We start from the raw sequence: 18,290 nt of genomic DNA, 5'->3' as shown, positions 1-18,290 counted from the left end.
ACTTTAAGAAATTAATACAGCCACTACAGTGACCATCAAAACGATGAAAAAATATTGCCGTAAACAGTTTATTTTATTTTGATAATTTTGATACTAGCAGCCTATCACAAAAACAAATTTGTTCCCATTTTGTTCCCATTAGCAATGAATCTAGAAAAAAAAAAGAAGCCAAAAACAGCGGAGTTTGACAAGCATAAAAACAGTACCAGCACCAACAAGGTGATTCCCAAAGAACAATTAAAAATATATATATATATATCTTCCTAACAAAATACTTTTTAAAAAATGAGGGGTGGCTTAAGACTTTTGCAAATTTCCACATCTGACAGAATTTTTGGCTTTTACAGCCCATGTAACTATTGTATGCAGCTGTAATTAGGTTGTTATTTAGCTGTTGTTTATATTGGGTTTTTTGTTCACTTCAAAGTTCAACAAAATGTATGGAAGCTAGTTTTACTGATACAATACGTACAAAAAACAATATGAGGTTCTTTCCCTTGAGTACAATAGATCCTGACCAACAAAAGAGCCTCTTTCACTTCTAAGAACATAAACCACTATATATAGAATAACCCCCCCCACACACACGGTTTTTATTCTGAGATTGACGTCTATGTCATCCGACAATCTGAGTGCTTTTAAAGTACCTCAACTTCAGAGGGGAAAAAAGTGGAAACCAATGTAAATGTGTCTGTGAGCTGGGAACATCCCATAGAGCTCTCGTTCCCTCTCCTATCCAGCAACATCACAAAATATACAAGAATAACCAAATTTGCAAAACTGCATAAACACACACATAAACCTGCCTCATCAAAGGGTTGGCTAATGTCAAGGTAGCTTGCTATTATTCAGTAAGCCAACATATCAAACCAACCATCCTTTTAATAAGCACACATGAGATTTGACAGCCATGCATAAAAACTGTTTACACTGAATATTCATAGCAGTGGGGAAAAAAAATAAATTAAAATATTTCCTTCCTCTGTTAATTGTCATTCTGGCAGTGAGGCTGTGCTAAGCACAAAGAGAGGAAGAGAGCAGCAGAGGGAGACTGAGGTGAGCGAGGAGTACGAAAAGATTAAAGTATAAAACTGAAAACAAGAAAGGGAAAAATGAAGGACGCAGAGAATATGACTGCAGCACAATTTCTGAAAGGAAAGTCAGGAAGATGACAATGCTAAAAGAGAACACTTTGCCATCTGATGTAAGCTGTACATATACACAAGTGTATGTTGCTCCCATTCATCACACAGGCTCAACATGCGGTTAAGATAAGAATCCAGACCGATGTTTTTTCCCATCACTGCTCTGTCAATGAACGAGTTCTGTGGGAGGCAGAGGAAATGGCAGACATGAAGGGCTTTCGTACCAAGAAAAGAGAGGGAAAATGTGGTTTTGATTTAGAATTCAGACTGAAAATCCATCAAGATTTGCTCTGCAGATGCATCTGTCAGGCGGGTGGCGACACACAAAGTGGACTGCATAATCATATTCTCTTTGGCAGTAGCAGGGCACAGGTATGTGTGTTTGTATATTTGTGTGCATGGCCGTGCAAATCTGCTTCGAAGGCAAACACAAAATCTATATTCATTACTGCAGTTACTGTGACATCTCAAACAAAGCATTTGTGAAAAATCTCTGCCTATGAAAGTTTTAGGCCTTAGCAGATAAGAAACAGCGCTTTCAAAAATGCACTAAAAAGTTATTTCTTTAAACTGTCTTTATAAAGTGCAGTATGCAGAACAAAAAATAGCAAAGGTGTTTATATTAAGTATGATTGCTTGCTTTTAAGACGGCACCGTTCCTTCTAGTTAGGTTTTAATTTCACTAAAACCACTTTGCCCTGTTTGGCATGGACACAGGATATCTGGGATGTGCTGTTTCTGGCGTAGGATGTTGCCCAAAGATCTTTTAGGCCCAGTGAACTGCTGGGTTGTGGCTCCTAGATAGGAATCATCTCTGGCCTGCACCTTAAATTTTGGATTAAAGGTGGCTCTGATGAGTTTGAAAGCTGGGTCAACACCTTGGGCTTTGTACACAATTGTGAGCCTGTGATACTCTGAGGCAGGCCACGCTGTCCTACTTGGGGTCCCTATGGAAAGCGTCATTGCTATAGTGTGCTGTGCTTTTTCTGCACAATGCTTAGGTAAGCAGTATGTGTCAAACTAACATCCACATGAATGCCAGGGCGCAAAGTTTCCCAGGAGAACATTCCATTGTAACAAGATCGTGTTATGCAATTTATCTGAATAAACTCAAGGAGATATAAAATAAAACTGGTCTGCAGCTGATCGGTTATATAGCAAGGATAGTGTACAAAAAGATCTCTGTCCAATATAGGCAAGATGTACCAAAATCCACACGGAACATACAAGCAAAACTGCTTGAGAACAGCAGAGCTAAGATCCTGCAGGAATTCAACTTTAAGCAGTTCCACGGTGACATGGTGGTGGCCGACAAGCAAAAAACGTTAGCTGTGATAGATGTGGTAATCCCAAGAAGGAGCATGAGAACGTCGAGAAGCACCAGGAGCTGAAGGAACAAAAAGAACAGATGTGGAAGGTGGAAGCTCAAAGTGATCCCCGTGGGAATACGAGCATCAGGTTGCTGTAAGCCCAAGCAGGGGGTCGCTCCAGGCACAGCATCTGAGACGATGCAGTCTTCAAATGACAGGATTGATTTCCTACTTGCATATTAAAATTTTTGGGTTATGGTGATGAAAATCTACCTAAAGAAAACAATCTGTTCCAAATCAGGCATTATCAGCCAATATGGTACAAACTCTAACTTTCATTTAAAGTATTTACATATTAAGGTTAGATTAAGAAATACTTAGATGGAAAAGTGTAATTTGTAGATGTAAACTGTAATCTGTACATGTACATATACACACACAAAATACAAAAATTAGTAGCTTGTGAATGTGAATAGTGGATGTGGGTCACTGGTTTTGGACCGACAGCAGCAGTTAGTGTGGTAACGTTTTCAGTGTCCCAGTGGACCAGCCATCACAAAAGCTCCCTGCAGGACTCACCCAGTACAACACTCAAGAAATCAAACTCTACTTTCTATGAGCCATTACCTGGTAGCGAATCACCCATCTGATGCAATGCAAACTCTCCCCTAAGAGTGTCATTCAAGTTAAAGCGAATTAAAAGTCTGCTCCAGATACATGTTTTTAATGCTTTGATAGAGAAGGATAAAATCTGTTTGTCCTCAGCAGCAATAGAACAAATCGGTCTGTGCCCACCTTACCAGAGCTGGACCACTCCACAGTCCATGAGAGGAATGAGAGTTTTTTTTTTCCTGTGTAACATTGCTGTGACTGAACTGCCAATTTAACCACTTCACGGTTAAGAGAGGAGAGCAGAGAGGAGTGTACTAGTTGGTGTGAATGTTTGAGTGTTTGTGTGCTCATAAAAGCAAGCCTACTCCGTGAATGTCATTCATCTGTGCCCGTGCTTCAATGTTTGACGAGTTCATTCAATTGTGTGTACGTCAGGGGTTCACAGCAGGACATCGAAATCCATGTGAGTCACTCTGATCAGCTCAGATACCCCAAACATCCATATATTTTGTAGAGAGCCATACCACGTGTCCTCTACAGTGGAAAGCCATGAAATAGATCTTCATCCTAGGCTGGCTCCATTCCCTGCCTTCCCATCACAGCCTCAGACACAAAGCCTGGCACAGCCTCGGCTTGTATATCAGCACCACAAATCTCAGCTAAAGACTATTAATCTCTGTATTTTTTTACTTTCTAACACATTTATGTATGACCTAAAATGGCCCAGACAAAGTCAGTCAGTGTGTGTCTGAAGAAATGAACCATATGTGGATGCTCACTTGCATGCTTTATTAGCGAGCCAGCAGTAGTCAAAGGGCACAAAAAGTGCAAGACACACACAGATAAGGACCAACCAAAGCCCAGTGCATGAATAGAGATATTAGGGCAAAGCTGCTCTGAGGGACTATGGGAAGCAAGGGATTGGTTAACCAAGCTGACTTGAAATTACTGCAAAAACTTGGGTTAACATATTTGTTGTCAGGGACACTGGAAATGCATTAGTAACATAAAAAAGGTCCCAGTCAGCTGCGGGAGCTGTAATTTGAATGTGTTCCTACCAATTTTCAGCTCATAATTTTGTGACTGCTCATGCGATTTGTTTATGATATGATAAGAAAGAAGATCAATAAAACTACATGAAATTGAGAACTGGTGACTGTGGAGGCCACAATGCTAAACTGATACTAAGAGTGCACCAAGATAATGCAAACCCATTTCCTCACTATTAGCACTTTAATTGATGATGGCAGGATGGAAGTTGTTTATGCCATATGACCACAATCCAAATGTAATTCGTAAATGGACTGATTCTTATATAGCGCTTTTCTACTCTCCTGGAGCGCTCAAAGCGCTTTATACAACATGTCACATTAACCTACTCACACCAGATGCGTCCCTGATCCAACACAGCTGATTTAAATAGCTAAATTACCTCCTCAACATGTCTTGAAGTTCTCCAGAGGCTGGTAATGAACTAATCACTTGATTCAGGTGTGTTGACCCAGGGTGAGATCTAAAACCTGCAGGACATCAACCCTTGAGGCCTGGAGTTGCCCACCCCTGCTTTAAGTGCTCTAACATTGGCACACATTCATACTCAGATGGATGCATCACAGAGCAACTTGGGGTTAGTATCTTGCCCAAGGATGTTTGGCATCAAACCACCAACCTTCAAATCAGTAGATGACCTGCTCTACCTCCTGAGCTGCTGCCACCCCCAAATGCTGCAGCAGACATCAAGAATCAAGCCAGGCAATGTTTTTCCAATCTTCTCTCTAACTTTAATGAGTCAGTGCCACCCGGTGTGGTCTTCTGCTGCTGTAGCCCATCTTCTTCAAGGTTCTATTATGTTTTTCTTTCAGAGACGGTCTTCTGCATACCTTGGTTCTAACGAGTGATTCTTTGTTTCGTTCCTGTCAGCTCGAAGCACTCTGGTCATTCTCCTCTGACTGCTGACATGAACAAGTCATTTTTCTCCAGAGAAATGCTGCTCACTGGATATTTCTTCTTTTAAAGACCATTCTCTATGAAATCCAAGAGATGGTTGTGCGGAAAAATCCCAGTAGTTCAGCAGTTCCTGAAATACGCGGACCAGCCCATTAACTAATGTGGCACTTACAACCATGCCACATTGAAACTCACTTAAATCACCTTTCAGTATTTGCATGACAAAGAAAACCTGAATATGTGAATGGTTGGTGAGTGCATGTACTGTCAATGGACAAATGCTGTCTGAATTGAGAGCACACAAGCCTTTAAGGCTGTCTGACGGTTTCATTAGACTGTCCATTCCACTGTTGTGCTGTAATTTAGGTGGTAGTGTGGAATGTAAACTAATGGCAGAGCTAGCAACAGAGTGAACCCCAAGTTGTTCCTGATGGCAGGTGAACGCTGCCATTTGTGTTTTAATGTGTTTGTTAATGAGTGAACAAGAAAAACATGGCCTTAAAATTCAGGTATGTGTAAAATAAGCTATGTAAGTGCAGAAAAATTACATTTTACCCTTCGAACTTTTCTGTCCAAGTTTTCTGACTCTCCATTTCATCCCCTACCAAGCAATACATTCTAGATACTGTCATGAAAATATATATATTCTCTTCCCCTATTCAGTTTATCTTTGCCAGCATCTTAACCAGGGCCACTGAAAGCAGCGCCCCAGGCGCTTGAGCCCAAAGGCAGCAGTAAGAGTGGCACCTCACTGGCTGACAACCAACCTGGAGGCACTATCAGAAAGCTGCTGCTGTAGCTAGAGAGGACACTGAATAAAATATAAAGCTGGGGGTGGAAATACACACTATACGTGTTGGACAATTTGGTGTGTGAAAGGAAAGTAGAACAGGGAAGGTAGAGGACAGATGTAGGTTCACACACATATGTATGTGTGCTTAACACTGTGCTTACAATGCATCTGTGAAAATTTGTACCACAAGTACAAAAACAGAAAAAGAAAAATCACAATTTTGGCCACTACCTTACATTGTATGACTGTGTGAGGCAGCAAGTTGAATTTTATACAACACACACACACCCAAACAAAAGCTTGACACTTATATATGAAACTTCATATGAGAGGTTGCGAAACAAATTAGTATGGATGAATGCCGTGATGAAAAACTGAGCAGGCACTACCACAAAAACACAAGCTCCCACACGTACGCAAACAGCAAAGATGGAATTTAACATGATAAAACTTCGAGCCTTGTTAAATTGCAAACACAGCCATTTGCACATTGGGTAGCAGGGCCAAAGAGCCATGCGGCACAAATAGGACCGTTAAGGTTTTACTGGGTACAGCAATACAATTACCGTTTACCATTACACTAACTCATTAAAACTACAGTAAGAGAATAATTAGGAATTAGCTTATGCCTCACTACATCTGTGTTTAAAAGAGAGCTACAAATGCAATACAGTCAAGTGCACTTGTTGAATCTATACTGCATGAAAATAATTGAAAATAACACAATTCTGACCACTATAACACAGACTCACCAGTTTATTTAAGACTGACCTTAAACTTGCTTTTGATTAAATTGGGGGCGATCGTGGCTCAAGAGTTGGGAGTTCGCCTTGTAATCGGAAGGTTGCCGGTTCGAGCCCCGGCTTGGACAGTCTCGGTCGTTGTGTCTTTGGGCAAGACACTTCACCCGTTGCCTACTGGTGGTGCCAGTGTCCGGCAGCCTCGCCTCTGTCAGTGCGTCCCAGGGCAGCTGTGGCTACAATGTAGCTTGCCATCACCAGTGTGTGAATGTGTGTGTGAATGGGTGGATGACAGGTGTGTCCTTAGGGACTAGAAAAGCGCTATACAAATACAGGCCATTTACCATAAATGTGAAAAACTGTGACAGATCCCAAATAATCATTGAACATACAGCTTCAAGTAATGTATCAGTGAAATCCACGAATGAGCACTGGTACAAACCAATATTAAACAACAACGTATTGCAGCTGCTGACATAAGTGAATCACATGTCTCTGTATGTGTGTCCTCTACTTACTGAGTCTCTTTGCAGCCTCCAGTGCCTCAGAAGCTGTGTCAGCCACATAGAAGCGCTGGACAGCTACGCCACTCTCTTGCATCAGCTTCTTGCTCTGGTACTCCTGTAGATTCAGCCATCTCCTCGGACTCAACCAGGTGCACTAGATGAAAGATCGAGGTAGAAAGAGTAAAAGTGTAAATGAAACAAAGTTAATAGTGCAAATAGGTATCCATTTCAAAGGCTCCCACCACATCTAACAATGGCAGTTTTTTCCCTCACCTTAACATCACCAAGCCTGTCTACTGTGCTGTGTTTTTTTTTTTTCATTAAACAATACCAAAACATGTCTAACAACACATAGCAAGTATAGGATATATCTTCTACTCCTCTCCTCACTCCTCTCCAACTATTTTACGCTCTCTTTTCCTGTAATGAGGCAGGCATTTGGGCTTAAACTGCAGGACAGCTAAGAAGCCGTTTGCTCCATCAGCAAGACACCGGTCCTGTCAGCTCCAGCTGTTGTTGCTATTAAAAAGAAATTGGCTTTTTAATGCGACAGTGAGACATAGACTGTGTTAGAGTTAGAATCCCTCTGCACCAGCAGGCTTGTATGTGAGCCTGGATGCAAATGTTTTCACAGCAAAGGTCTTTGGGGAGTCATTAAGAAGAGAAACTCCATTAAAGTAAAGGAAAAACAAGAACTATGAACTAAATCACGGCCGGCACAGAAAGAATGCTTCAGTATTTCTATTTGTCTACCCGGTAAAGATTAAACTTACATCAGGATAACATTAGGACTGCAACACAATATGTTATTGCTGACTCAGTCGAGTTAAACTGAGATGGGATGCTGTTAGAGAATACATTAGTTATTCAGGGACACCTGCATGAGCATAAGGGCCACATAAGTGATCTAAAATGTAGAAGACAATGATCACTTGTGACATAATCCACTGCTTTTGTGTACTATTGAAACTCTGTTAGTAACAGACTGTCAAAAGATCAATGCAACAACGTCAAATGCTACAAACCAGGAACTGTACTTAAGGAAGCATTGTCGATTTCTCGATGACTCATGGCAAGAAAAAAAACAAAACAAAAAAAATCAAAACAATGCCATTTTGTCTAAAGTTTATGACATAAGTCTAACAAATTATTTATAGACTTTTTCATAAACAGACTAAAGATTTGTGATGTGGTAAAAAACAAAAAAAACAAAAAAAACCCCAACCATAACAGAATCATGTTCTTCTGCGTACTAAGTCATGTTTAACTATTTGGACCTCTTCAGATTATGGTAAAAATGTTTGCAAGCAAGCAAACATGTTTATATGTTTCTTGCTCACACTTGCAAACAGCGTGAGACCCGTGCGCAGTGAATGAATAATGTAGTTTGAATTCAAGAGGAATAAAGACAGAGGAGCAGAAACTACATTTTTGAAAGCTTCTTACAGTAGGGACCAAACAGGCAACAATAGCAGCCATTTTTTGTTCACTTGAGCGCACGCACATGGACTGTGTCCGCATTTTTAGGCTGCAATTTGATTCAGTGGTTCATGGGGCGTGAAAAGGCCACTGTGTGTTTTTTAAAGTCATCAGTCACTCCATCATTCACGAAGGGGGAACACACAAGAGTGAGGGAATTGAAAGAGAGAGATGTTCTTTCAACCATTTACTGATAGACGGAGTAAAATGTAACCCCGACTAGCACTTAATGGTTATTAGTGATTAAAGGATAATGATCTTGACATGGTCCCTTAAATAGGCAATAGCCAAGTTAAACCTTTTCAATCTACAATCATCGGTGGACCTCGACTGAAAACAAAACTGCAAGACCAGTAATCCACAATTCGTGCCAAAACCAATCCTCTCTGTGCCACAGCACACTATTAGCATGCTTTCTCCATTCCAGCTCTTGTGAGAGCCTGTCGAGAGACTTCATTACAGCCAAAATAGGTTGTTTTCTTGGAGAGCAGCGCACGCTGATGTATACTGGCCTACACTAAACAGGGGCATGTGCAGGTCACCTCTGCAGTACTGTTTGTAATACTACACTATTTATATGTTTTAGCTATTACAGCTTGTACTGTACACATATATGCTTCCAAGTCTATTACCCATATCCCTCTAATGCAGCACATTCTGATAATGTCATTCTTTCACAGTGCGTGGATGGGGTTCAAAGGAAGGGCAGGAAATTAACTGTACTGCGTGGTATTGGCCAAAAACTTGGCTGATGTGTATGACTTTAAAACTTTACTCTTTTTTTCTGCCTGTCGCTCACTCCTTTATGTCCACTTTAGCGGAAAATCTCACACAGCCTTAACAAACCAAGCTGCAAAACACGTTCCCTCTGTTTTGCCGACTCACTTGACTGCTGTCAGGTACCTGCAGGGCCCTCTCTCTTAAAACATCCACTTCCGTTGCCACCCAACTGTTTGCCCCAGGAGGATCAGCTCTGCTGCCTAAATGAATAACTCCATCTGTCAATCTTTTACTCTATAATGGGCTTAAAAGAAAGTGGCAAATGGGACCCTTCCCAGGGCCAGGTTAAACACCTTAATAGGAAGTATCATCAGATCACACCAACACGTATTAACCAGACAGCTAAATGCTTTGATCCGAGTGACCTAAGACGCATCACAGTATGGTCAGATGGTATGTATATAGATACTTGCAAAGTATCCAAGCTCTTATGCTCATCAGTAATGCCAGTGTGTAGTCAACCTCAACTACACAAGTGCAAGTTTGTGCATGAAACAATTTCATGTATTAGTCTGCAGTGTATTATTCTAACTTGAGGTTTCATTTTTACAGAGGTTAAGAGTCATCCACAAATACATCAGCATCATAAAACAGCATACTAATTGAGTGTCTGTACCAGTGACTTTTTTCATTAACAGTTACCATGTCAATTAATTTTTGTCTACTTAATCTGAAAAAAGAAAATAAAAAACCCAAAGTGTCAGTGTTTATTCTCCTCCACAGGAGGCATCTTCAACTATCTTTGACTTATGCATATATTATTAGAAACACTGTTGTGGTCTAGAAAAACTACTCAGGAAAGTTAAATAAATTCAAACTAATAAGGCTTCACTGTCACCCAAAGAAAGGGTGAGCGAGGGTGAAAAAGATATCCAGACTTCCTAAAATAACAACCCCTGCATACTGAGAAAGTCAGGTAGGGATTGAGGTGGCCCTCCAGGCACTGACAGTTACCTTGGGCAAAACACCAGAGAATGGAAAGAAACCCGAGGCACATTTTACTGTGTCGCAGATCCACAGACAAATAGTCTGTATCAAAGATGTGCTCTTACTGCTGATAACAATATAAAAATGGGAGACAAATTAATGTAAAAATCCACATAGTGAAGTAACGTAGGATGGTGTTGAGCAAACATGCACCCCCATAACGAGGTCACTGTGCCTTGGCATAAAATCCTCAAGTAAGGGCTGCTGATTAATGCTGAAGTCTTATTTAAAATTTTGCAGGTCAGTATTTAAATCATGTTTATTTGATGCTTATTTAGTTTCCGAATCTGGAAACTTAAGGTCATCAATATAACCCTGGTTCTCTGAGTAACATGGGTGAGACAAAAAGAAATGCTATGAAAGTGAACAAAAGTAATTCATAGAAATTTTGCACTAGATTTTCTTGAACTTTAAATATAACGCCAAGTTTGGGTTTTGGGGAGCAACAAAAATGTACCACTGTAAAAGAAGTGTGATGGATTTACAACAAGGATACACAACAGTGTGACTGCAAAGGAAATGCTGCACAATAATCTTTATCACAGTGTTGCAATTACCGTTTCTTAATTATTGCTTTCATTTCATTTTCAATTTACTTTGTTTTAATTAAAAAAGAAACATCAATTAACTGCCCGCCTACGTTACTACTACTTTTTTTTCTTTCATTTTTTAAAATATTTAAACAGAGAGGACGGTACATTCGATCACTGACAGATCTTAAAGTACAGGAACATTTTAGTTAACTGTCATTCTGTAATGCTAATATTTATGCAAGGCTATTGCATAAACTCTGGTATTTCAAAGTTGAGTAACAGGAAAACAGTAAGGCTTAAAGAAAAGTGTCAAATGGGAATTACAGTATTGCAAAACCTTTTATACTAGCCAATTCCCCAGATGCTGCAACTCAGAACACAGATATATTTGCCACCTTAACAATCGATACTGTGAACCATATAAAGATATCACTACTTTAAAATTCCTTTCGGACTAATCATTGAAACAGTTATGGTTTCAGCCATTTCTAATCCTGCACTCAGACAAGAAAGTCATGATAGTGCTGACATCTTGACAGGAAGAGAAATAATCTGAGTACTGCATGGTTGCCCTGGAAAAAAAACAAAAAAGCTGCAAGTGTTGGATGACAGTATGGCAGTAAGGCAGGGAGGCAAGCAGGCAGCTGGCCTGCAGTCCCTCGAGACACACTCTCTACAGTAATTATCATCAGCAGCACTCTAGAGACGATCCTACACAGTCCTTCAGCCTAACTACTGCTCTACTTATTCTTAATGCACACACAAAGATGACAAGAATAGACACAAGGTTTGCTGTGCACAATGGTGACTAGACTAGACACTGGCACAAACAAAGTTGTATGCAATGGGCCCAAGATGGGATAAAGTATTCAGAGCAAACCTCTCTACAGACAAAAGCACTCAAGATCTCTCATATGGATGCATTTAAGTGAAGGAAGTGGGGCACACTGGAGAAAGAGAGGTGGAGTGGTGACAATGATAAATAATGATCTCTATATTAATATATGAAGGTAAGAGGAGGCAGAAGAAAAAAAAAACTGAAGGAACAATTTTCCTCTGTAAATCAAAAAGTCCCCTTTCTCATTCCAGCCATACTTTCAAAGAACTTGGCCCACTGACAAACCATCGCAGGCCCACACAAATTGTCTCCGGTTTTCCCTTCAGGACAGGAACACGCAAATGACCAGGAGGTAGGAATAACCCCAAACTAAGCACAAAGTCATACAGTATTAATGCCATACCACTCTATTCTTAGCTCAACCTTGTCTTCTTTATACCTGTGCAACTGCATTTTAGATTTGATGCAAAAGCACGGAAAAATAACTTAAATATAAAATTTAAATTAGGCAGAGGAAAGGGAAGCTGAAGTTAAACTGAGTAAGCACTTATTCTGAGAAAGATTTTGCTTTTGGCATGCTTGCAGCAAGAGTCCTGACATTCAGCGAGTGATCAGAAAATGTCACAGCAATACACTGTAGAAAAGATGGATCCTAACAGGGCTTTTCATTTAATGCTAAAAGCAAACATCAAACATTTAGCCATATCTTGATGGGTTGTCTGCTTACTTACTTGATCAACATTTAACTTTTCTTCCCTTTAACACAGTAAAGTAAAACTCCAACAAAGTATTGGTGCACAAGGTTATTGCTGTAAAGTGCGAATAAAATTTGTCTAGAAAAGTACGATAAAAGAGAGGAGCTTTGCACACGCTTATGTTCTGATGGAATTGCAAAAATAGAAAAATAGAAAAATCAAAAAATATGCCTTAAGTGAGTCAGTGCTCAGTGTACTGTGGTTATATTAGATTTGAAAAGACACGATGAAGTGTAATTAAACAAATAGATGATACACATTCACGTGTATGTGCCAAAGAGCCAAAAACAACCTTACATGGTCCTTTGCTCCATAAGTATCTGCAAAAACGATTCACATCAAAGGCACCTTATTAGATAGTTAGTATAAATGAAAGAATTGCAAAAAGGTAAACAAATCTAAAGACCACAGTTCATACGTTGAATTCCCTGCACTAAATTCTGATGAGATTTACACGCGAAAAACAAACAAGCAAGCAAGAATAGTTGCAACACTGAAATGAGCAGAATAGACATGCAGGCGCTCTCTTTCCAGAACACTCACTGGTTGTGCCCTCGCACAAAGAGGCACAGGAAGGACAGATAGTGCTATGGCAGCAGATGCATCAGATTGCCAAGTCCTTGTCGCAGCTGTACTGATCCACCAGTGGTGTTGAAGGACAAAATCTTGGTATGTACAACACTAGTCCCAAAACACCTCTCTGGCTGGACCATATGGTTATCAGCGCGGCATCGTGCAACATCAGGACTTCTCTTCCTCCTAAAAGGAACAGAATTGTGCAGTCTCATGCTTAGTTGAGAGCAGGATGCACAATGTCAAACAACACTTGTTGTGAGAAGTGTCACCACAGTTAGGGTATGTCTGATCTTGGCACTTTGCAAAGTCATTTCAAGACATGCCACTACTTTGTCATTTGCCCTTCTGTTAAACTTAAGGAGTCAATATCCTAAGGCTAATTTAGAGCAGTTGTCTTTATCACTATGAGAGTAGAACAATGTCAAAAAGTCACCATCTGACAGAGCAGTTCCAGCTCCCTTGAAAATTTATTGGAGCCATAAGCCTTAATTTACAGGGGAAGGTTACAAAGCAGGCAATCACCTCTGATCAGGCCCATAAACAGCCGAGCGTCAATGCTGCACTGCTCGTCAATCTGTTACTCAAAAATTCAAAGGGTTGACACGGCGGGTCAAACAACACATTTGTTTCTTGGAAGTAAGTCTAGACAGGATCCAGCGAATAGTGAGTGAAGTTGTGATTCTGATTTGGCAGGTGTTAACAGTACAGGAACATTATCTCTCAACACAAGCGATTTATCATACAAGAGACTTCAGCACTGCGGCTGTAAAAGAAAGACTCCGCCACACGTTTTCTTTTGGCAATGTAATGAAATTCACGTATCCTCGTAGTAATTACATCATACATATGTACTCACAAAATATTAAATGGCATATTTAAAACGATTTATTTGATTATTGAAAAATCAAATTAAAAGTGGTTCTGACTCCATTGTTTATAATGCTCCCCACACTGCTGCACATGTAGCAGTGGTGCACAGTTAAGCAGTGTCTTCACCTTATGTTAATATTTTTTCAAAGAGGTTGCTGGAAGGTTCATAAAAAATGACCAGTTACCATTATCTATATAACTAAGATGTTGCATGCAAAGTATAATTTTGTTAGGTACATCTCTTCAACTGCTCATTAACACAAATTAGCTTATCACATGGAACCAATTCATTGCATTTAGGCATCTAGACATGGTCAAGAACCTGCTTTGGTTCAGTCTGAGCATCAGTATAAGGAAAAAGCTGATTTAAGTGACTATGAATGTGCCACAGTTGTTGGTGCTAGACAGGCTGGTGTAACTATTTCAGAATCTGCTGATCTACTGGGGTATTTCCTCACAACCATCACTAGTGTTTACAGAGGTCTGAATGGCCTCTTGATGCCCGAGATCACAGGAAATCGAATCCTTCAAGCTGATAGGACGGCTCAAATAACCACTTGTTACAACTGTGGTGTGCAGAAGAGCATCTCTGAATGCTCAACACATCAAACTTGAAGCATAGGGCTATAAAAGCAGAAGACCACACACACCAAGTGCGAGCTTAAAAACATCAAACTGAGGTACAGTTCACATAGGACCATGTGAACTGTACTTGGTTTGTACAGCCGATCTGAGTATTGCTGCTGGATTGATGCAGCGAAGACAGTGGTGAGTCCAAAAAGGAGTCCAAACCCAGTACTAACAGGGTGTAACTAACAAAGTGTCAAGTGATGCATGAAGAAAATCATCTGATAAATCAATTTCACTATTTCCCCCCAAAAAAACTCTAGTTTCCAGCTATCCTATTATAACATTTATTCAAACAAGCTCAGCAGCTTTCCAAAAATATTACCTTTGTAACAGTTATATTAAAATCATTCTTAAAAACAGACAAACAAAGCGGTAATAAAACTCAGTACTTTATGGAAACTGTTATATAGAAATGTGAGCAATATGAGAAGCTAATGGTATCTATTGTTACACTAGTGATGAAATGACTTTGTGAAGAGGCTGCACTGAAGCAGGAGATGTACTTTAACAGGAGCCACTGTCAGTCATCACCTTTCAGAACTCAATAAAAATAAATAAAAACAAATAACCTTACATTATCTCACTGAATTATTTACTTAGTAAGTTTATACATTATATATACACAGATAAATCTCTTACATACACTGTGAAGAGCTACATTAAGGCAGTAAACAGCTGCACCGAGTCAGAAATGCACCTTGAACAAGACACCATCCCACTTACAAAAAGCCTATCATCAATCAAAAGCCCTGATGGCAGGACAAAGTGAGTTCCATTACAGGAAATTTTCAATAAGTCAACCCTGGATTGATCCTTACTAGTTTCTATGCAAAAATAAAGAAAGGCTATTGACAACATTTGAGAGACTAAGGCAATTTTAAGCAGGCATATTCATGAGGACACTGCAAATCTGTATCGATGCAACCTGCGTGACACTCCTTTCAGAGCTCTAAAGTTTGCAACAGTCCAATCAGGACGTGTCAAAGGGACTTTTGAAATATTTAAGCATTATGAAAGACCTCATTGTTGTTCTTTTAATGACTGCTTAGAATTCCTAACTTGCCAAATTCTGAAATGGCCTGCTGTGTTTATTTTATTCTCCATTTTCAGAAAAAAGCAGGCATTTTTTATTAGAGATGCATCGATCAATCCATGATTTAAATCAACCGATTTCCAGCATTCTCAGTAGAGACCAATGACCAGCCAAACAGCCTCCCAGATGTTTGATTACAAGCTGGTCTATAGTTGTGCGCACATTTAAATCCACAAGCTAACATGTCTTCACCATGGAAACTCTTCACTGTGAGGACATAAATTCAAGTACAGATGGACGAGTCTGAAAAACATTTATAAAGACAAACGTAGTCCAATGCTTAACTCCTCTGCATCACCTGAACGTGGACATTTTAAAGAAGCTAACAAAGGAAAAGTAGCTAACGCTAAACTCAATCTAAACCTCAGAAGTCAGCAGCCTCAGCATGAGCAAAGGACCAAAGCAGGTATGAGGAAAATTATGGAGAGAGATTTATAGAGTTAAAAAGAAAACGGGGTCGATATCTTACCTCTGAAAAAAATGATGTAAGAAACTGACATTGGTTTTGTTATATAAATCTGTTGCACCTGATTTAGTCTTGTAAAGTCAAATACGTCAGGTGAAGATGAATTTACAGCAGCTCACTTTCAGTTAAGTATTTATGCCGGTTTCTAATATCGGAGCACTTTATTTTCAGATGAGTAAGTGAGAAAAGATCCTTAAACTTATAGTAGTTTGGGAAAAGTTGTGAAGTTTAATAATGTCATACAATTATTAAAATGGAGTTATGCAAAAGTTAATTTTTGTTTGTATATGCTGTCAGTTGCAGCAAACTGCCATAGGTGCACTGCTACACCTAGAATCTATTACAGTGAAAACAAAGAATTATGTTTTTATTTCCAGTAGGAAGAAAGCTCTGCAGCTGGAAACGTGAATCTGCTGGTCCCCCTCCTTATTACATGAAAGTATGTCTGCAATGAATTGCCAAAATATCTAGTGGATTTTAACTACACATATACTATGTTTTACCTTCACCTCCTGACTTTTCATATAAAGCACCATTATGAGATTTACATTTCACAGCTATTGAATTCACGCTCCCTTAAGGATGAGCTGTGATATCTCAGGGGAGCCACTGATAAGTTGGACATTTATGAACATATAAATCACCATTACCAATGTGCCAATCACCCCCAGCTGTACTTTGATATTCTGAAATAATTAACGGATGTTAGCATGCTGTGCTTGAATAAGAAGACAGAAAAACATAACTGGATGCTGCTATGGTAAAACCATAATTGCCAACAGGCCAATGTAAATGAAAGACAGGAGTCTAACACCAGCATGTCCTGTACATCAAACACAAAGCAAACAGCAGATCTACTTCTCCCACACTGTCACCATGATTCATGGGGAAAAGAAAGACAGACACAATGACATTCAGAGCTGTAATTATTTTAAAGATCCAATTAAAGATAGGACAAAGGACACTTTGTATCCATTAGTTTTCCCAATAGGTAGCACTAAACTTCCATCCCTGATGACATCTGGAACTCAACATTTAAAGAATAATGAGCGTCAAAAACAATAGTCTGTGCCTTTAAAATCATTATTATTATTAATTCAAGTGCTGAAGAACATCTTCATCCAGCTCCCCAGACATGTATTGAGCCCAGTCCTGGATTAACTTTTTAAAAATATCGACTGAAGAAAAGACCTTGAACTAAGCTTAATACATGTCTGGGAAACAGGTCCTCAAAGCAAGACCAGCGGTTTTATGGCACATAAAACATATTCTGAAGTTTTCCTAGTTTGTAAGGCTGTCAAACACTAGAAAATGAAAGGTCAGCACCAATAAAATAAAGATAAAATACATTCCTCAGTGCCAAGTCCACGTGCAAGCTCTGTAAAAAGAACAACAGATTGTTTTATCGAACAGCATCTGTAATTGCAAAAAGGATTCAGTTTCATCTAGTGTATGAATGCACTGCTGCCACATGCTCAAACCTAAGCACATATAATGCACAGGCAGAAAAAAAGGGGAGCTCTGATGAAAATCGAATAACATTTTTCTCATCAAAAAACATTTCTTTGGTTTTAGCTACACCAGGTCACAGTCATTAGGGACTGGGCAACAATATTCCAGAACATTTACAATTAGTCTTCAGCACATTTAACAACGAAACCAAAAATCCTGTTCAGATTGTATTGTATTGTACACATTGGCAAGCAGACTAGCAATAAATTTCAGTTGCGTTTCAAAGACGTGCGGAATATATTGTCTTTAAAGATGCTAAACTTAAAATGGGTGAATCTCCAATTCAGGTCTTACCGGGGTTTTTCAATTATGGAAGCCCATTTCCGCCACTAAAACAAAAAACAAAAACAAACAAACAAACAAACAAAAAAGTATCCTTAACTCGAAATTTCGACTTAGCTCTGTCAATCAGTAATCTACGTGAATGAGGTCACTTTCTTGTTACCCGGAAGCATATGGCACAGAGTAACATGCACTCAAAACTTGATCGCAACAAATTGGCGCTTTCGCGAGTACGTTTGCTGATAGTAACGCCATGTGATTCAGCTAATAACACAAGGATTTCATCATTTTTGAAGCCACGCTGAAAATACTCAGCAATCTGTGCACTCATGACTGGATGTAATACCGGTAGCTTAGCTGTAGCATTTGTACCTGAGGGCTTCAGCTTCCGGGTAACAAGGAAATGACGTCATTTCCAGGATCCTTTTTTTTTTTT

At 39.5% G+C, this 18,290-nt stretch overlaps 1 protein-coding gene across 1 annotated transcript in view; it reads right to left on the bottom strand.

Moving 5' to 3' along the window:
* suclg2 (succinate-CoA ligase GDP-forming subunit beta) overlaps window positions 1–18,290 on the bottom strand; it is a 99,310-nt gene that overhangs the window by 75,072 nt on the left and 5,948 nt on the right. The window contains exon 2 of the mRNA XM_005731194.1: window positions 7,066–7,207. Coding sequence (XP_005731251.1) covers window positions 7,066–7,207 — 142 coding nt within the window. The remainder of the gene's footprint in view (window positions 1–7,065; window positions 7,208–18,290) is intronic.

The sequence above is a fragment of the Pundamilia nyererei genome, unplaced genomic scaffold, assembly GCF_000239375.1.
Source record: "Pundamilia nyererei isolate P.nyererei 1_Seehausen unplaced genomic scaffold, PunNye1.0 scaffold00042, whole genome shotgun sequence".
NCBI classification, from domain to species: Eukaryota; Metazoa; Chordata; class Actinopteri; order Cichliformes; family Cichlidae; genus Pundamilia; species Pundamilia nyererei.
Note: the sequence above shows the minus strand (reverse complement) of the source record. Positions and strands in the feature narration are given on the sequence as shown.